The sequence below is a fragment of the Sus scrofa genome, chromosome 7 (genome assembly GCF_000003025.6).
Source record: "Sus scrofa isolate TJ Tabasco breed Duroc chromosome 7, Sscrofa11.1, whole genome shotgun sequence".
Lineage (NCBI taxonomy): Eukaryota > Metazoa > Chordata > Mammalia > Artiodactyla > Suidae > Sus > Sus scrofa.
In genome coordinates this window covers 75,554,449-75,574,596 of record NC_010449.5, presented here as the reverse complement: position 1 = coordinate 75,574,596, position 20,148 = coordinate 75,554,449, and the positions used below count along the sequence as shown (strand labels likewise).

The following is a 20,148-nucleotide window of genomic DNA, read 5'->3' as shown; positions in this document are numbered from 1 at the left end:
AGTGCCTGGGGAGCTTACCAGGTGTGGGGAACTTGCGGGCAGGTGCTCCGAGGTGATGGAAGCCATTGAGAAGCAGCTGGGCTTCCAGGGGCTTATCTGGCCTCAGCCCAGGGCCGGGCAAGGGAGCCTGAGGCTGCCCTAGAGCCTGGGATCCGAAGTACTGGAAGAGTTCAGGGGGGGTGGTGGGGGCAGCCCCTGCTGGGGTAGGGGCACCCGGCGCCACCAGCCCCGGCGGCAGGCCCAGCGGCAGCCCCTGGTGCAGCATGAGCACATTCTGCATGTGCTTCTCAGAGGTCATGTGGATGCGCAGGTTGCGGGAGATGTTGGTCTCGTAGCTGCACACCTTGCACTGCCAGCTCGATTTGGCCTTGGGCTCCTTGTCCCCTGTGGAGGGTGGGAGCGCTGCCTCTGGGGGGCTCCCCTGCCCCCCAGGCCCTGCCTGGAAGCCCTGTAGGTTGGCCAGGTGCTTGTCGGACTGCATATGGATGCTGAGGTTGCCCTTGGTGGTAGTGGAATAGTTGCAGACATCGCAGCGGTAGGGCTTGTAGCCGCAGTTGTAGCTCTCCCCCCGGGCTAGGCGGGGGTGGGCGCCCCCGGCACTGCAGTAGCTACAGTGACTGTTGCTCTCGGGGTGCTTCTCCCGCATATGAACATCCAGGGTCTGCTGGTACTTGTAATGCCAGTTGCACTTGGGACACTTGAGAGTCTTGCAGGAGTTGCGCGAGTGCAGCAGCGACATGTGGCTGGACAGGCTGAGGCCTTGGAAGGCTGCAGGGACTGGGGTGTAGTCGTCCGCTAAGCGGTAGGGCTGGGGCGGGTCGCTGGGGTCTTCGGGGGAGCCCCCTGGGGCAGGGAGAGTGCCCCCCTCCTTGGAGGTGGGTGAGCTTTGGTTGAGTGGGGTGCAGAGCCCTCCATCCTCTTCGTGCCCCTCGGGGAACCAATCTGCCCCCGCCTCGCCGGCCGCCATTGGCAATTCTTTGGCTTGGGTTGGGCTGGGGTTCCAGGTGGCTGGGGTGGTTGAGGGGGAGGGTGGGCTGAGAGCCATGACTTCTTCCACGGGCAGGACGGGGGCCAGGGCTTCGGCCGCAGGGGGGCCATCCTCAGTCTGGGCTGCACTGGCCTCCATGTTCACGGTGCTGCTGTTGTCAAGGGAGCGAGCAGGTGCTTTTGGTTCCAGAAAGCTTAGGAGGGCCATGCAACCCTCGCCCCCCTCCCAGAGCATGGCTGGGTTGCCCAGCAGGCCCTGGTGTTGAGCAGCGGTTAGCTTTACCCCATGAGACTCTGTGTGACCCACAAAGGCCTGGGGGCTGCCGAAACCCAGGCGGCACAGGAGGCAGAGCCAGAAGCGTGCCCTGGGGTCTCCTCCCCTGCTCCCCATGGGGCCATCTTTGGGATCTCCGGGTGGGTTTGGAGCCAGCTGGTAGCTCCAGAAGGCTCCATCCCTTCCCTCACAGGTGGCCGGAGATGGCACTGAGGTATCGTGGGACAGAATTTGGTCAGAAGAGCTAAAGCCTTGGATTGGGTCAAAGCCATGTTGGATGTGAAGGGCAGTGAGGTGTGCAGGGGGTGGGTGGGCACGGAGGGGCAGGCTGGGCTCTTCCTTGACACCTGCCTCACCCCAGGGGAAGCCCTTTGGTAATGGGAGTTCACTGCCCCCCGGCAGGGACAGCCTGGCCACTAGGCAGGCCTCACCACCAGCTGTGAAGAATAAGTGGTCGCTTAGGTCCACAGGAGGGAGTCCTCCTCCTTCCTCCTCCTGCTCCCTGTCCTCTTCCACCCCCAGGTCCTTTGGCAGGAAGCCACCACAGCCAGGCTCTTCTTGGGGCTCCCCTATCTCCTTTGGTGGGATGAGGCCACAGCCTGACTCCAGGGGCTGCCCCCCTGGCTCTGAGGACCTCATGCTCTCAGAGGTGGAGGGGGCAGCAGGGGGATCTTTGGTGACAGGATCAGAGGGGGTGCTGGGGGGGGAGGCGTCCAGAGGCGGGGACAGGGCATCGTGCCCAGGGGAGGGGGTGGCGCAAGCAGTAGAGGATGAGTTAAGGGTGGCCATGGCAGACGGAGGAGAGCTGGGGGTTCATTTCAGCGTGACAGCCAGGACCCTGCGGGAGAGACAGAGAGAGCGGCGCTGTGAGGCGGCACAGGGGGTAGCTGGTCAGGCGTGGATTCTCTGGATACTCCAGCCCCACCCTCTTCCCATTTGCCAACTTGAAGCTTCATTAGTCTCTAATAACAGTCTTCAGGAGTTCCCATCGTAGCGCAGCAGAAATGAACCTGACTAGGAACCATGAACTTGCAGGTTCGATCCCTGGCCTCGCTCAGTGGGTTAAGGATCCGGCGTTGCCATGAGCTGTGGTGTAGGTCGCAGATGTGGCTCAGATCCAGAGTTGCTGTGGCTGTGGTGTAGGCTGGTGGCTACAGCTCCAATTAGACCCCTAGCCTGGGAACCTCCATATGCCACGGGTTCGGTCCTAAAAGGATGAAACGACAAAAAAAAAAAAAAAAAAAAAAAAACCAAACCCCAAAAAAACAAAAACAAAAAACAGTCTTCAAACTAACCAGCCCAAAATCAGAACTCTTTTTCTCCCCAGAACCCCTTCTTTCCCATCTTTCCCACCTCAGAACTTGGTACCACCATGTATCCGGTTGCTTAGGCTAAAAACCTAGAAGTTTCCTCTTGCCCCTACCCATAGGCAATTCAACAGCATCCTCTGTGAGCGTCGCATTCCTCCACCTGTCCTCATCTCTGTCAGCACCGCCCTGGCCCAGCCATTACCATCTCTTTCCTGAACTAGTGCAAGGGATTCTCCACCTTGGGCTCTGTTTCCTTCTCCCCCCTAGAATAATCTTTCATTTAATTCTCAGTCATAAAAAATGCCAAACATACATAAACAGAGACCAAAGGATATAAGGGACCAGTCTATACTCATCATCCAGCTTCAGAAGTCTCCAAACTCATGGCCGATTTTGTTTTTTATCTATATCCTCACCTACCTCCTGTTTTCCTGTATTGTTTTAAAGCAAATTCAGGCGTCATAAAAGAATCACCTTTCAAAATGTAAAGCATACTATGTTCTGCTTAGAACCCGATGATTTTTACTACACCGTGAATAAAATCCAAACTCTACTCCCTGATCTACAAAAAGGCCTATCTGGAGTTGCCATTGTGGCTCAGCGGAAACGAATCTGACTAGCATCCATGAGGATGCAGGTCCCTGGAAGGATCTGGCATCGCCGTGAGCTGTGGTGTAGGTCGCAGATGTGGCTCGAATCCTGCGTTGCTGTGGCCATGGTGTAAGCCGGCAGCTACAGCTCTGATTTGACCCCTAGCCTGGGAACCTCCATATGCTGCGGGTGTGGCCCTAAAAAGACAAAAAAAGCCCCAGGGAGAAAAGAGGCTTCTGGCAAGGCAGGAATTAAAAAAAAAAAAAAGGCCTATCTCATCTGGTACCTGCTTACTGCAGACATTTTTTTTTTTTTGCTTTTTTAGGGCCACATCCATGGCATATGGAACTTTCCAAGCTAGGGGTCGAATCGCCTATGCCACAGCCACAGCAGCACCAGATTCTCAACCCACTGAGTGAGGCGAGGGATCACACCCACATCCTCCTGGATGCTAGTCAGGCTCATAACCCGCTGAGCCACATGGGGAACTCCCCCGCCCCACATCTTTAATACTCTCTGCGCCACCTGGCTGGCTAACTCCAGCCCACTGGCCTTCTCGGTTCCTCAGACACACCAAGTTCATTCCCACCTTAGCCACTTGCCCAAGCTGTTTACTGTGCTGGAATGCTCTTCCCTCAGTCTTCTGCCTGGTGGGCTCCTGGTCACTCAGGTGGCTGCTTAAACAGCACCTCTTCCAAAAGGCCTCCTCTCTCTACAGACACTAACACAGCTTCAGGGGGAGGGGAGTTCTTTAGAGATTTGTCATAACCTGGTATTTCTTGGCTTCCTTATTTCTCCCTTCTACAAGGTAAGTTACATGAGAGCAGGGACTCTGCCTTATTGGTTGCTCTGTCACTGGTACAGAGACAGATGCCTGCCACATATCTATACACGTCTGTTGAATAAATAAACTCTGGGAGCAGTTCCTGCTGTGGCTCAGCAGGATCTGCGGTGTCTCTGCAGTGCCAAAATGTAGGTTTGAGCCCCAGCCCAGCACAGTGGGTCAAAGAGCTGGCCTTGCTGCAGCTGTAGCATAAGTTGAAACTGAGGCTCAGGTCTGATCCCTGGCCTGGGAACTTCCACATGCAATGGGGCAGCCGAGAGAGAGGGAGAGAGAGAGAGAGAGAAACTCTGGGAAAGAACCTCACATTTTCCACACCCTGGAGAGGTAATTTCCCTAAATCAGGTCTTCTTGCCAGAGAGGCCGTAGTGAATTTCCTTTGGCTTGCAGGCACCATGCTACTCTCAGATGCCTTCCAGATCCATCTCTGGTTACAGGTGGGAGCCTCCTGGCCAGTTGAAAGACAACAGCTTGTATGAGATTAGCCGCCTCCTCCTCCCCAGAGATTAAAAAAAAAAAAAAAAAGTGTAATAATATTACTAATAGCTATTAAGGTACATATACCATGGTCCTGGCATTGTGTTAAATGCTTTAATCAATTATCTCATTTAATCTCACAAGCAGCTTATCTGATGGGTGAGGTAGAAACAGGCCGAATGAGCTGCTGATGGTCACACAGCTCCAAGGTAGTGAAAGGAGAAAAGGACTTAGGAGGCACAGAGCTGGACCCCAAAGCTGTGGCCTGGGCACCTCCATCCACCTGGACTGCCCCTTAGTCACAGTCCAGGCCACATGAACCTCCAAAATCCAGAAATCAGGATCCCAGAACTCCCTCCAGCTGACTAGAATTACGAAGCCTCCCATGCCATTCCCAACTTTTTAATCTTGGTGCCCCACCTCAAACTCACCACTTCCCCCTGCCTCACCATCCCACACTTCTGCCAGTGCCCCAGGTAGCCTACCTCCTCTTCAGTTCTTACTATCGCAGATACCCAGTGATGTAAACCTTTAGCACTCGGGCCTGAGTGCTTCCAGAAGTGGTGTGGCCTCTTCCTGCTTGAGCTACCTCGAACCCGCGCCTTCAGATGCCTGGATTTGGAATGGGTTCCTTGGTCTGGCCCCACTCAGCCTGCAGGCCTCCAATTCCACTCCCTCCTCCTCGTGGGGAGGGGGCAGCCAGGCGTGAAGTCCAAGTAGGAGCCATTAAGGAGCAGCCCGAGGGGCTGGGCCCTCATGCTAATGAGGATGCAAATCAGCACCTGGGCAAAGGGGGGCGGGGTGGGGCCGGGGGTTGTTGAGAGAACTAACAGGGAAGTAAAGGAATTAGAGGGGGGTGAGGAAACCCGAAAGCGGAAGCCCTGAAGTCATGGGATAAAGGTATTCCTCCTACAGAACCCTGGGGAGGATAAGTGCTCTGGACTGTGAGGGTCTGACATTCTACTGTCACCCCCATGATGGGGCTCACCTGGTAGGAAGAGCCGAGACTGGGTGAAAGCGGCCTTTCCTGGGCCCTGACACTGAGGGCTGAACCCGTGGGGTGGGTGCTCTCTCCCCGCAGGCCCACCTCACATCCACCAGCACCTTCTCCCCGGCTCCCGACTCACAACTCCAGATCAAACTTCAGAGAAGGGCTGGGAAGACCTAAGCCGCAAATCCCCCCTCCAAAGCGTTTGCTTCCGAGGACTGGGAAAAGACACAGCTGATTCCTAGCTGGAAACCAAAGGAGCTTAGCTTTGGGCTAGCCAATGGGTGAGACCTGGAGGGGCGCAGGGAGGGTAGGTCTGCAGCTGTTTAAAATTGCAAATCTCTTCCCCATCGCCCCCCTCCTCTACAGGAAAGAATTTCAATTGCAAATTTATCTCAGCCTCGGCGAAGATCTGCCCCCCCCCCACCGCCACCAACTCCCCTCCCCCTTCTGCTCCGTGCTGCTCCCATCACCCACTATTTATTACAAACCTTTAACCGCAGCAATTATTTTTTCACTTTTGCCCCTCCTTCCATTTTCCTCCACCTAAGCTTATCTTCCGTCCCTCTCTGAATCTTTGCCCTTCCTACCTTGACCTCAGTTTTCATGTCTTTCTAGAGACGATGCAGAACCAAATGACCTAAAAGTCACCCCACCACCTCCAGGTCCAGAGTCCCGTCCTCCCCCAGACTTCTGCCATTCCTCCTTTAGCTCCGGGCTTTCCTTAAGGACATCTCTCCCTCAGGGCACATCTTAGAAGTGGGAAAAGGGAGAAGGTGAGCCCTCAAGGGCCCTGACCTTCCGGCGTGTGGCGCCGCCGAGGGACGGAGGAGGAGGGCTGATGAGGTGGAGGGACAGTCACAAGGAATGACCTGGCTAGAGGCAGGGCCGGGGGCCCTGGAGGAGAGGGGTTAGGGGAGACAGAGCAGGCAGTGGCGGCGGTGTGATTAGAGCGGAGATTGATGTGAAGGGGCGCCACAGACGGCAGAGAGAGTCAATAAAACGAGAGGATCACATTAGAGGCGACAGAGAGAGCTTTAAATTACAAGGCGGCTGCCACTGAGGGGGATGGGAGGAGGCAGGCCTGGAGCCGGGGAGGGTGGAGAGTTCTGAGGGGGTAGCCACCCTAGGATGGATCTTCCAGCTCCAAAATGGCCTTCTGTCTCTGGAGCTCCCTTCCTGCCCCTTCAGTCCATCTCCCTCCCTAATGCTTCCTTCCCACCCAGGGTGAGGAGAAAGGGGAAGCCAGAGAGAGCTAGCTCTGAGCAAACAGGGAGATGGGGCGGAGCGGGGGTGGGGGGGGTGGTATTGCTCTCTTCCTCTGTCCAGACCCAGGTCCCTGGTTATTCCTCAAGGTGAGAGGGAAAGGATGGCATGGCTGCTTTCAAAGTTCAGCTAGTGGGGGTTCTTCAATCTGACTGCAGCGGCTCAGGTCGCTGAGGAGGTTTAGGTTCGATCCCTGGCCTGACACCGTGAGTTAAAGGATCCGGTGATGCTGCAGCTGCAGCTTGGATTCAGTACTTGGCCTGGGACCTTCCATATACTATGGGTTCAACCATTAAAAAAAAAAAAGAGGAAAGAAAGAAATTGACAGAACACTTTAAACCAGCTATAATGGAAAAAATGAAAATCATTAAAAAAAAAGAAAAAGAAAAGTTCAGCTAGGGCCTTGCTGCCCCAACAACATAACCCCTGAACTGCAGTATTCTTCGAGAAATGGGCAGAAAGGCACCCTGTAAATAGTTGGACAAGAATCCCTAGTTCTTTTTTTTGGCCATTCATGCCAGAAATTCCTGAACCAGGGATCAGACCCACACCACAGCCGCAATCTGAGCCACAGCAGTGACAACACTGGATCCTTAACCCGCTGAGCCACTAGGGGATTTCAAAACTTCCTTGTTCTTGATATGGGCTCCCTATTCAAGGGGCAGATACACCATACTTAGAACAGGAAGAAGCCAGGGAACCAGGAGGCTTCAGGATATACAGCAGGACCCAGAGAGATACTAAGATGTTATGAGAAGGACAGAAAGGGCTGGATGTGCAGTGGAAAGCTGCAAAAGCAGGCTCTGAGAGCACACAAGACAGAACACACAAGTCTCAGAACAAGTGAGACCGTTTAAGAACCCAAGAATCACAGGAGCCAGAGGGACAAGGGCAAAAGAAGGACAGAGGAAAGTGAGGCCCGAGGGAAGAAAGAATGTGCCTTTCACCGAGGAGGTGCCAGGGCGTGGGCTCAGGTTGGCCAGTAGAACTGGAGGCAGAGCTGGCCATGGGTGCTCCCTCTGGAGCAGGAGCCCCAGCAAGACCAGGGCTCCCCTAGGCTGGAGCCTCCTCCCAACTCCTGAGGAGCCTGAGCAGAAAAGCGACACGACTGCTCCCTAGTGGTCACGGAGAGAGCATCACCCAGGAGAGGACAGCCCTGCCAGGGCTCAGACTGCCTTTCTTCTTCAGGCTCCCCTCCTTTAAACAAAAACAAAACTCTTTCTCCCTTCTTTTTTTTTTTTTTCTTTTCTTTCCCCAAACCCAATGACAGGGCAAAGTCTTTCCCAGCAAAACTGGCCAGAGGGCACTGGCACATTTGCTTATAATTTGCATACAGTGATTTCCACCTTGGAGCTCTCCAGACATTTTTGCCTTTCACTTTTCCAATTGTCCCACCTGTTCTCTTTCTCTGAAACCCATTTTTGGAAACTTTTCTTTTCTCTTTTTTTTCTCTCTGAAATCCCTGCCACCAGCCTGTCCTCTTCCACACTCACTTTACCCTGTCTTTCTCTCCTTTTGGTCTCAGCCTGTTGCTTTCAAGAGGTTAGCCACAGAGAGGCAGGAAAGATGGAGGGTGCGTGCCCATGTCACAGGGCTCGGTTGGTACCAACAGCAAATGAGTCTAACCAGATGAGATTTCTTTCCTAAGGCAGTAGAAGAACATGGGCTATGGGCTCACACAGACCCAGGGTCAGTCCTGGCTCCCCCTACACAACCCGTGCAACTCCGGTTAAGTTACTTAGCAGTCTGTCTTCTCATCTGGGAACTCCATCGCACTCGCTTCCGAGTGCTTATACGCAGGGTTCAGAGTGTGGTCTTCCAAGCCTGGGTCTCTCCAGGGTGCCTACAAGATCACACAGCTCCACAATGCTGTCCTGACCGGGCGGTTGTGAAAACTTGCGCAGGTAACGTGAAAAGTGCACATCCTAGTGTCCATCAGGTTGGTTCCTTCCCTTCTCTCGGCTCCCCACCCCTACCCTGAGAGCGAAGATGTGCGCAGGTAGGCTGATGCTTTTCTTGTGCCTTGCTTCTTCTTGACCTAGACTCACCCTCTCATCGATGCCCTTTTCAACTGAGGGCAAGTTCTTCCATGGGCACGATTTAAATTTAGTTGGCTTGGCAGCAGAGTTCATTTCTCACCAGGCCCTCTTGATTGCTGTGTCTAGAGACACCCCATTGTCCTGGAGCAGAGCTTGGAAGCTTTTGGCTCAAAACCGCTATGACCTCTCCTTGCATTAAAACTATCACTTTCTCTGTCTCTAAATCTTACCTTCTATATTGAAAAAAGAAACAGAAAAAGGTACTCCTCTTCCTCCATTTTAATTCTACCATCTCTCTTAGACCTCCCCCCTACCTCCAACATTTAGGGGGAGCTTACTCTGTGCAAGAGAAGTTTTGCACAAAAGAGAGAAAATGAGAATGGCAGAGAATGAGACAGGCAGGAACAGGAGTTTCATGTGGGTGAAGACACAGCCAAGGCAGGGAAGGGGAGAGAGGAAGGGGGGGAGAGGGAGAGGTAGGAAAGAGGCAGGAGCTGGATCTTGATCTATATGTATAAATATGTAATCTCTCAACTTTGGCATCGGATTGGGCAGGGGGCCTATCCCCAGTGAGAGGGATGGAGCAAGGAGGCTGTGTCTTCCACTTTGAAAGCTGCTTAAAGTGGGCAGGAGAGAACTGGGTGGGGTGTGACGACAAAGGAGAGGCTGAGAGGTAAAAGATGGGGGTGGGGAGGGAGAAGACAGAGCTACAAGGGAAGATGTGGATTAAAACCACAACCAGAAAGGAACATCCATCCACATTTGTGGGGCTTTGTTGAGATGTGCTGCAGCGTGTCTGCTGCTGGAGGAGAGGATGTCCTGGAGAAGAGTGAGCCTCTTGCCAATGCATCTCCCTCGATGATGCCGCCAGCGTTAGGACTGCAGCATGGGGCTATGTGACCTTGTAGGTGCACTGGAGACCCAGTTTAGATGACCACATCAAGTCAGCTCTGAACCCTTCTTCTGTATGGGCACTTGGGAGTAAGGGACAGGGAGTCGTGCCCTTGAATTTAGATTCAGGATCCAATCTGATGCTGGCATGAGGGACCTCTGTAGAAGACCTTTGATCTCCCTGAGCCTTAAAAGTATGACCTGCAATTCTTCTGGAATTATTTGGAAGAATACCATTATAAGTGGCTGTGTATATAAATAAATCCCTCTAGTTTTCGATTCTGCATGAACCCTTGTGATGGTAATGACTCCATCTAAATACTATTAAAACAACTAATAATCATGATAAGAATAACAACTTTAAATGTTTGCCCTGTGCCAGGCACCATGCTGAGCCCCCTGGAAGCATCACCTTAACTTACCCTCCACTATGATCTGACGAAATAGATATACTCATTCCCATTTTTACAAACATGGAAACAGACTTAGATGGGTTATATAATTTTTCATGGTCTCACACTTGGAAAAGTAGAGTTGAGACTGGCCTCAGGTAGCCTGACTCCAGCACTCTGCTCTTGAGTTAATTTGCAAGCTTCTGAGCTCTGGCTGTAAGCATTTTGAATGAGATCTTAGAGGGTTTGGGTTTTTTTTTTCCCTGTCTCTTAGGGCCACACCCACAGCATATGGAGGTTCCCAGGCTAGGGTTCGAATCAGAGCTGTAGCTGCCAAGCTACACCACAGCCACAGCCACGCCAGATCCGAGCTGTGTCTGCGACCCGCACCACAGCTCATGGCAATGCCAGAGCCTTAGCCCCCTGAGAGAGGCTGGGAATCGAAGCCGTGTCCTCATGGATACCAGTCAGATTTGTCTCTTCTGAACCACGACGAGAACTCCCGAGATCTCAGAGTTTGAGTGTTAGTCTGCCCTTTTGTGTGTTGCTTTGAGCATATGTGCTGTCATGCTATCCTCTAAGTTTGAAGGTTTTCAACGACCTTCTCCCAACTGGTTTTTTAGTGTAAGATGGGCCAGAACAGGCCATTGCTTTATGCAGCTCCAGGGGGCGCTATTCACACTGTAGTCTATGCAGGGGCCCTGGCCACTCCGTGTAAGTGTGTGTGCTTGGGTGTGGGGTGGAGATAGGTACTGCTGATTGAGTTATTCGACTGAGGATATGTATATTCATTTGTGATAACCTCTCTGAAAGCTGAAAGTCTATACATGTGTATTCATAACAGCATATGAACTTCAGAAAAAAGTGTGGTATTTCTTTAAAACATAGCCTTTAAGGTCAGACAGACCTGGAATCAAATTCTAGTTCTGTTCCCTATTATGTAAATGTCCTCGGGTGGATTGCTTCAAGCTTGTTTCTTCATGAATAGAATGGGGCATAGTTCCTCATGGAGCTGTGCCTACTGAGACGATCATTATTGAGACTGGCACTTTGTATGTGATCAATAAATGGAAACGATAATTGCTCATCCACGTGTCTTATTCCCAGAGTGGGGGTGTACGTGCATGTTTATTGCTCTTTGATCGTGTGTGTGGCTGAGGGTCTGGGTGTAGCCCTGCCCCAGCACCTCTCGGGGTTGCGGAAGGAGCTCTCGGAGGCTCTGGGTGATACCCGCAAGGGTCCTGGGCTTCCAGGTCAACAGCGGGGTGTCCTGTGCGGGTGTGCTGCCGCGTGCCTGTTTGTGCTCGGTGGCCTGGCTGGCGCGGGCGTGTTTGGGTGGTGGTAATTACTGGGATGGCCCAGCCCTAATGAGTGTGATCTCGTTACACTCTCACCGCCTCTAATGGAGCTAACCTCATTTCACAGCCATTAGAGATGGAGATGAGGCCCCGCCCCCGGCCCCGCCAGCTGCAGCGCCCGCAGCCCCGGCCACGTTCCTTCCCTCCAGCTCGCCATCTCCCTGTGCCGCCGCTGCACTCCTTCCTGCTACTCTGCTCCTCCTTCCAGGCTTCCCTCTCCCGTTCCCCATTGTTCTTTTCCCTCCTCGTCCTTCGGCGCCTCTCTCCCCTTCCCTGGCTTCCTCTTCCCTTCACCCATCACCCTCCCTCTTCCTTCCCCGGGTGCGTCGGTCCCCCGCGACTGCACCGCCCCGGCCTCTGCTCCGCACCCCTCCCCCGCCCTTGCCTGCTGCCGGCCCTCCCCTCCCCCACGGTGCCCCGTCTGGCCAAAGGACAAATCTCAAGGGGAAACCAGCAAAGACAAACAAGGAGCAGTGACTTCATTATCGTCGTTAATTTGCCACTTCAGTTCCTCCCACAAGGGTCAAAGCCGGCACGGCTTGAACTCAGGACTGACAAGGAGGCTGAGCCGGCCGCCGGCCTTTTCCGCCTCGAGCCTCTCCCGCCACCGCTCGGCCTCCCTCCTTCATTTCTCTGCAGGGGTCAGGCTCCCGGGTTTTCTCTTCCGTTTCTTAGTTCCCGCAGTCTCTGCCTCTGCCTCCCGCCCTCCTTCCTTTTTCATTCAAATTGTGGCCTTCTCTCGGGCTCTCGGCCGGCTCGAAGTCACATGGTTTTTACCTCTGACTCCCTCCCTCCTTCTCGTCCGATTCAGCTGGTTTCCGTCCCCCCACCCCCCACCCCGCGTCCTCCCAGCCCCAGCCATCCTGGAACCCGTGTCTTGGCCGTCCCTGGTCTTCCCTCTTCCTAACCTCAAGCACACTCCCTTCCCAGAGCATTAGAATCTATCTCTAGGTTTTGAAAACCACGTAGCCTGATGAAGCTGGTGGGGATGGGAGGCAGGAGGAGTTTGTGGTCCAAGCAGGAAAAGTGATACAGAATATGGAATTGGCTGGATAGTAAGGAAGATAACTGCCATGGGGTGCTAGGCACACACCACTCAAAGGAAGCAGCAGAATCTAGGCTTAGACATCTGGAGACCTGAGGCATGCTAGACCAAGTGAAACAATTTTCCCAAGGCCAGAGGAAAAGTAGGATGGGCCTTGGGCTTGAGACTTGGGGTGGGGTGGGGGTGGGCGGTGCCAGGATCATCACCAAAACAGGAAGGAAAAACTTGAGGATGGAAACGGCGTTTAGCCCATCAGTTCCTTAGGGAAACACAATCTAACACTCCTGTCCCTCCGTCACTGAGAAGCCAAATGACTGGCAATTGACTCTTGACCTTTAGCCCACTCCCAGCCCCAAAGGGACAGATCGAGGGTAGCTGGCTGCGACTGGAGGAGGCATCAGGGAAATGTCCACATGTGGAGTGAGCATTTCTTTACCCACCTCTGCCCACAGCTCTGCACAGCAACACGCTACACAGGACCAGAAGCTGCATATGTACGCCCTCTTCCCTCCACAGGGGGCGCTTGCTACTTCTGCGTAGCCTTCTAATTGCACAGGCCCCTGTGCCAGCACCGGTTCAGTGGGTGGCCCTGCTGTGATCCCAAGCCTGGAACCTTAGCTTCAATGCCACATTTCTGCCCCAATACAAAGGCAGTCCCTGTTCTCTCATTTTTTTGGCAGGAGGGGCACACCCATAGCATATATAAGTTCAGGGGCAGGGACTAAATCCGAGCTGCAGCTGTGACCCATGCTGCAGCAATGCTGGATCCTTAACCCACTATGCCAGGCCGGGGATTGAACCCGAGCCTCAGGAGTGACTGGAGCCGCTGCAAGAGACAACACCAGATCCTTAACCCACTGCACCACAGTGGGAGCTCATTTGACTTTGAATATTGAAGGGTGCCGAGCTGTCTTGGAAAGAATTAAGAAAAGTTATCTTCTTCTAGGTATGTGCAGCCCGCAGGGCAGTAGTATGAAGAGCAGATGGATCTCAGCCCTATCACCCCTTAACTGGGCACCCTAAACACCTGGACACAGAGGCCCTGTCTCCGCACAAGTGCCTGCAAGAGGGGGACACTAAGAGCCAATGGGATTACCTCAGGGTGCTGAGAGGCACCTCTGAATCCTTCACCCCAAGTCTTCCCAGCCTGGGGTAGAGGAGGAGTGGGCAAGCGGTCCCCTGGGGCTTTCCTCAGAGAGGCAAGGGGCTCTGGAAAAGTGAGTGGTGGGATGACTGAGAAGCCAGAGAAGAAAGATGGAAAAATCAATGAAATGAGTTTCTAACGGTGAGGTAAAGGACCGCCGTGTCGACAGCCTGTCGCCTGCTGCAAAATATGAGCTGCCCAAGTCCATGGCGGCGGCTGACACTGCATCCAGCCGCCACTGTCCTCCCTGCAGGCCTCCGCCCACCAGCCCCTTCTCCAGCTGTCCTGGCCTTTCTTATTATAGCCAGACTCTCCCCCAGGGCTCCCGGTGCACTCCCTCTCTTCCAGGGCTTCTTTCCTAGATTCATCGATCCACACAGGGGCTTTTTGACTCTTCATCACAGGAACAAGTTATAATTCCAGACTGGGGGCATTTTTCTCCTCTATGGCTTCTGTGTACTTAGACCTCTCTTTCCCTCTCTCTCCAAATCTCATTCCGAGTTGTGATGAGCTCTGCATCTCCTACCTCTCCCTCATTTCCTTTATACCCCGAGACTCTAACAATGCAACACGCAGTCAGATGTCAAGGCCATCGCTCACGGGGTTTCTTACATCCAACTCTGTGCCTCCTTCTGCCTTTTGGCCCAGTTAGCCAATGCTGACTTCCTTGGAACTGTCTGCATTAGGACAGGGTGTTTAGGATGGGTATTGATTTATGAATTCTTTGTTAACCTGTGTGTGTGCGCGGGAGGTGTGTGTGTGTGTGTGTGTGTGTGTGTGTGTGTGTGTGTGTGTGTCAGATTCACTTGTGGTTTCATGAGTGGGAATGGAGTGGGGTAGGAGTGCTACTCCCAATTCAAATCTGCTGACTCTGTCTTTGGAAACAACACTCAGCCTTTTCTGGAAACCACCTCCTTTCTCTACCCTCCTCCGTATCTTCCTCTTGGGCTCCTAAGACTGTTCATTCATGTCCCCCCCCCACCCCGTTATCTCTGCAAAGACACCCCAGATCAACCTGTAGAGTCAGCCCTGGCTGCCTCCAAGGGTGCCCCTAACCCAGCCTTTCCTCCCTCGGCCTCAGATCTCACAGCTGCTCATGTGTGCCTGCTTTCCCAACCTGTCCATTTACCAGCCAGGCCTGAGGGGTGGGGTCAAAGGAAGGTGGGCAACACTCTCCCCGAGCCCCTCTCTATTAATTCGACATCTGATCAATAGATATTAAGCATCCTTTGTGTGGCAGACACTGGGTGAGGTGCTGGAAAATAATCGGAAACTAGAAAGATGCAGCCCTTATGCGGTTCCCTGGCCGTCAGGACTAACCCTGGGTCTCTCACTGACAGCTTCCCTCGGAGTTCTCCTTTTCCTCCCTTCCCCACAGCCCCATTCCACCATGCCCTCTGGCATTCCAGAACCCTTCCCTTTTCTCTGCCGCAGCTGAGATCCCCTCTAATCTGCATTTCCAGCTTCCGGTCTCCATTCCTAAGCTCTCCATTCCTAAGCGCAAAGGGAGGAGGTGCATCTCACATTTTCAGTAACTGTCCTCTCTGCTCACAAAGCCCTTCTCCTTTCGCATTCTGCAACTGCCATTTCCAGCTCTTCCTTTGCCTGCTTTTCAGTCCTACCATCCTGTCCTCAATGCCCCCTGTCTCTTGAGGTCCCTTTCTCTGGCTCTTGCAGGCTTGCCTGAACCTCAGGCGTTCACAAACAAGACTTCATTCAGAACTAAGAACAGCTCCAGGGAGGCAAGGTCAAGTTACCAGACCCAGGAATCCCACAGATGTGACTCCGGCCCCAGCCCCATGTGCGTACAGCTCTCCAGCAAAGCAGCAAGTTGTTCCTCTGTGGGTCTTAAGGTAACACCGGCTGCTCTGACATCATGGAGGGAGGAACCCTGTCAGGTTGCCAAGGCAACACCAGCAATTTATGACATCAGAGGCTTGAGGTCTTTGGTGCTCAGGGGGCTAGAAAGATTCAAGTTCCTATCGGCTAAAGTAAATGGGAATTCTACTTTTTCATCTCTTTGCTCACGTTGCCCTGGCTTGGGAATGAAATGCAAAGGCCTTTGGTGGGGCAGTGAGGGGTCTGGCTGGGGGAATGAACCAAACCTCTCCTTCTGTTCACCAGATATCCCTGCCCGCTCTCTCATCTTTGGCATCTCGCTCTTTTGGGGCTTCGCCCAGTAGTGTGTCTGCTTTGCCTTTTTCTTTCCAAATCGCCCCTCCTGCAGTGCTCTCTTTGCATCCATCATGCTGTGTCCTCCTCACACCAGAGGCATTTGTTTTCTTTGATACCTCATCCTCTCCTCTTTCCCCCTACCAAGCTCTGTGCAGCTCTGATCGGCTTCGGCACTCCTCCCTCTGCCTTCCATCTCCCTTCTTTGTACCATGCTCTTTCCCCACCTCATCCAGTTCTTCGGTTACTCCCTCCCCATGTTACCACTGTATTCATTTCATATTGCTTTCTCTGTTGACCTTCCTTTTCAGAAATATTCTAGCCTTTCTCTCCCTCTTTCCTCTGTGTCACTATTAATTCAGGTTTTATCTTATTCTCCTGATTTTCCATTAATCCCTCTTTGGTTCCTCCCCTGCCCCCTATTCTGCATGGATCCTCTCCCCTTCCTTTGCACAGCCCTCGCATCACGCATTTCTCTACCCCCTGCGTTTACTGCCTCCCCTTCCTTTCTGTCACTCTCTTCATCTCCGAAATCTTCCATCTTTTGCCCACTTCTACCTCTTCCTTATACCCTTCAAGCTCCTGCAGTCTAGAAAAACAATGATTGGCTTAAAACAAGGTAAATGCTCGAGACTCCTTATCCACCTTTCCCATTCTTTAGGCTGAATACACCTGGCCCCTTGCATATAAGATAGCTTCTGTCACACTAACGAAAACTTCTTTGTAAAGAATCATGCTGAATCCCAATCTGATAAGAGCAGGGACCCAGGAAAAAGATGAATTAGAAAGTAGAGAAAAAGCCACTGACATCTAGAATGAACTGAGAGATAAGGGGCAACCAAGCAGGGTGGAGCTCAGAGTCCCAAGGAATATCCCCTTACAAAATCAAAGTTGACAGTAAATGAGCATAATGGCCCTGACTGATGAAGGGGTTATATGCCCCCGAAAGCCCATTAAATTGATTTCTTGGCCTGTTTATGTGCCTTCACAAACCACACTCCCCACCTCTCCCAGCCCCTTTGCTCTCTGGTACCTTTTGCTGCTGTGGTTAAAATGTGGGGTGAGAGGATAAGGAATATAAGAAACTTAGGGTGAGCAAGGGGAAAAGGCAGGAAGAAGACAGATTATGGGGATGAAGATGAAGAATAGGTAAAGGGGAATCATGGGAGATAGGGAGGGGGAATAAAGGGAGTGAAACAAAATGGGGAGTGAAAAACCATACAATGGTAAAGTGAGGGCAGGGAAGAGGTTTGTGGTGGGAAGCTCCTGGAGACGCAGGTGACACACAAGACATCAGAGGTGGGGTCCTGACGGGAGGCACAGGCACATGGCTAAGGGGGCAGCCAACAATGCTTGGAAGTTCCAAAGCTTCCTGGGTGTAAGACAGAAGAGAAGGCCAACTTGGCCATGCTGAAAGGGCACTGGAGTCCTTGGGGGACACAGCTGCTCCATCCCTCCACTCTTCTAGGCCCCTGACCAGTAACTACCACAGTCATCAGTCATGACTGATAAGCAAACTCCAAAGCAACCTGCAAAGGCCAGAAATATTCGTTCAGACCTTGAAGGAAAGGGCATGGAGTCCTAGATGGGTAGAACAGTTGGGCAGCCAAGGTGTGACACATAGTGACAGAGACACAAGGGGAAAGGATCACCTGGATAGGAAGTCACATCCAAAGACAGTGACACACGGACAGATGGGGAAAATGAATGAGGTGAAGAATGGCAAAATCCAGAAGTAGGGACACAGGGACAGAGGTCAGCAGGGCAACAGGCGAAGCAAGATGCGTGGTCCAGTGTTCAATGACAGGGCTATTCAGAGAGAGGGGCAGACAAGAGCGGATGGAGAGTTGGGGAGCCAGGAGAGACACACTTCACCTTGAATAGAAGTAGAGCAGTGGCCTCCCCTCACCTACTACTTGAACCTTTCGAAAAAAACAAAACAAAACAAAACAAAACAAAAAACAAGCAAACAACAACAACAAAACCAACACCCCAACAAAAAACTCAACTTCAGGCAAAACCTAAGATCGAAGGTTAAGGGTATCCACGTCCCCTCCCATCCTTCCACCCCCACAGCGCGCTTTGCCCATCCATCAGCCCGCCCGCTAGCCGCGGTTCCTCCCCCATCCTGCGGCCGGCGGGGGGCCGCCGAGACCCAGGCCCCTCAAGGCTGACAGCTCCAAGCCCCCCTCACTCACCCGGCCTCCCCTTCCCTCCGGGACCCCAGCTCCCCGCACGGCTCGGCGCAGTCCGTCTAGGCTCGCGTTACTCTCAGTCTATTTGGCTGGCTCCTGGTCCAGCCTCGATGCCTTTCCCTTCCCAGTCTCTGCCTCCTCCCCGGCATCTCTCTCTTGCCCCCATTCCCGCCCGCAGGCCTTCTCCTTCCCTCCCACACCCCGGTCCCTCCTGCTCAGGCTCTCAGTCTGTCCGTCTGTCTGGGTCCCCTCCCCCAGCCCCTTCCCGTCCCTCTCCGTGCCCTCCAGCGGCAGTCTCCGAGCGCCTCCTCTCCCCTCCGTCTCAAGCTTCCAAAGAGCAAGGAAGAGAAGAAGAGAGAGAGGGAGAGGAGAAAAAAAAACCAACCCAGCAGCATCGGAAATCGATGCACTTACACCTCAGCTGGAAGCAGGGACGGGAGTCGAACCGCGGCCGCCGAGCAGCGCGAGGCGGGGAGGGGAGGGGGTGGCTCTTGGAAGGGACTTCTCCGATGTGTTGATTCCTTTTTTTCCCCTCCTCCTCCCTCCCTCCAGCGCTCACTCCGGGGCGTCGGGGACGGAGAAGGAAAAAAATAAATAAATAAATTCACGGCGGTGAGGGAAGTGAAGGAAAATAATCAATGCTATTTGGCTGCGGCTGAAGTGTTTTCCCGGCTTCGTGAGGGGGTTTCCATTGATTCACCCTGGGCACTCGCTCGCTCCCTGCCTCCTCCTCCTCCTTTTCCTCCTCCTCCTCGCCCTCCTCCTCCTCCTCCTCGCCCTCACTCCTCCGCCTCATTCACTGGCTGGAGACGAGGCGTCCCACACAATGGAATAATCAATACCCAGGCGCCCGGGGCGGCCCCACTGAGCAGGTGCAGCGGCCCACCCGCCGCGGTGTATGCCGGGAGTTGTAGTCACTTGGCTCCTGCCCGCCCACCGCCCTAGAGCGTGGTGTCCGCATGCCTTCGTGGACCGTGTGAGGGACCTGAGGCCTGAAGTAAGGTAGGCCAGCAGTCCTGGCCACCTGCTCGACTCTGTCAGTGCTTGGAGGAGATTGAAGCTCCTAGGGACTCAGAATAATTGCTATGGAGGATAAGATTCTAGCACCTAACAGGAAGGAAGGGGAACTAACAAGGCAAAAAAAGAGTGGGAAAAATAGAGAGAGGCCTCTGATGGCTCTGGGAAGCTGGTAGAAGCCAAGTCTCGTTATGGAACTGATTTAAAGCAAAATAACAAAACACATGACTGCTGTAGGCAAAAGGAGGAGAAGATGGGAAAGTGTTAAAGGATCCTGCCCTTCTTGGTGGCACTGGCTTGGAGCTGGCACCATAGTACCCAGAGTTGGGGGAGAGGGAGGGGAGGTTCTGGCTCCCCATTCTCATCTTATCACCTCATAAGCTTTCCTGTATTCTAATAATGATAACTGCTAAAATGTATTGAGTGCATAAGCACAGTTCCAGGCACTTTTGCATATATAAACTTACTTAATCTACTTCTACAGTTGATGAAACCAGGACACAAACAAGCTAACTAATTGCCCCAAGGTCACAAAGCCAATAAGTGAACATCATTCATGCCAGATTTCAAAAAAAAAATTTTTTTTGGCTGTGTCTGTGGCATGTGGCTGCTAGATTCTGGGATCAAGCCTGTACCACAGTAGTGACCCAAGCTGCAGCAGTGCGGCAGTGACAATGCCCAGTCTGTAACTGCTAGGCCACCAGGGAATTCCCAGGATTCAAAAATATTTTTCTTTCTTTTTTGGGACCACACCTATGGCATATGGAGGTTCCCAGGTTAGGGGTGGAATTGGAGCTGCAGCTGCCAGCCTGTGCCACAGCAACACCAGATCCGAGGCTTGTCCTTGAACTACACTGTAGCTCGCGGCAGTGCTGGATCCTTAACCCCCTGAGTGAGGCCAGGGGTAGAACCGGCATCCTCATGGATACTAGTCCGGCTCTTAACCTGCTGAGCCACTCTTAATGGTTTCATTCCAGAGCCCACACTGGCTGCTATAGCCTAATTCCCTTAAAAGAAAAATATCTTGGGGAGTTCACAGGAAAAAAGGAGAAAGAAACTAACATTTTGAATCTCTGTGGTGTGACAGTTTGTCCTTGACCCCTCACACTTAACTGTGAAACAGCCCATATTTTACCAAAGAGAAAACAGGTTTAAGGAGGC

At 53.0% G+C, this 20,148-nt stretch overlaps 1 protein-coding gene across 9 annotated transcripts in view; it reads right to left on the bottom strand.

Annotated features, from left to right (window-relative positions):
• Nucleotides 1-19,721, bottom strand: part of ZFHX2 (zinc finger homeobox 2) — a 31,907-nt gene extending 12,186 nt beyond the window's left edge. For 2 of the 9 annotated variants that reach the window (XM_021099231.1, XM_021099232.1), the window contains exons 1-2: nucleotides 4,311-14,537; nucleotides 19-2,099 (exon numbers count right to left, since the gene is read on the bottom strand). In XM_021099231.1, coding sequence (XP_020954890.1) covers nucleotides 19-2,050 — 2,032 coding nt within the window. In that variant the 5' untranslated portion in view covers nucleotides 2,051-2,099; nucleotides 4,311-14,537. Of the gene's footprint in view, nucleotides 1-18; nucleotides 2,100-4,310; nucleotides 14,538-18,384 lie in introns of those variants that run through there. The other 7 variants (XM_021099229.1, XM_021099224.1, XM_021099225.1 and 4 more) reach the window with 7 other exon arrangements.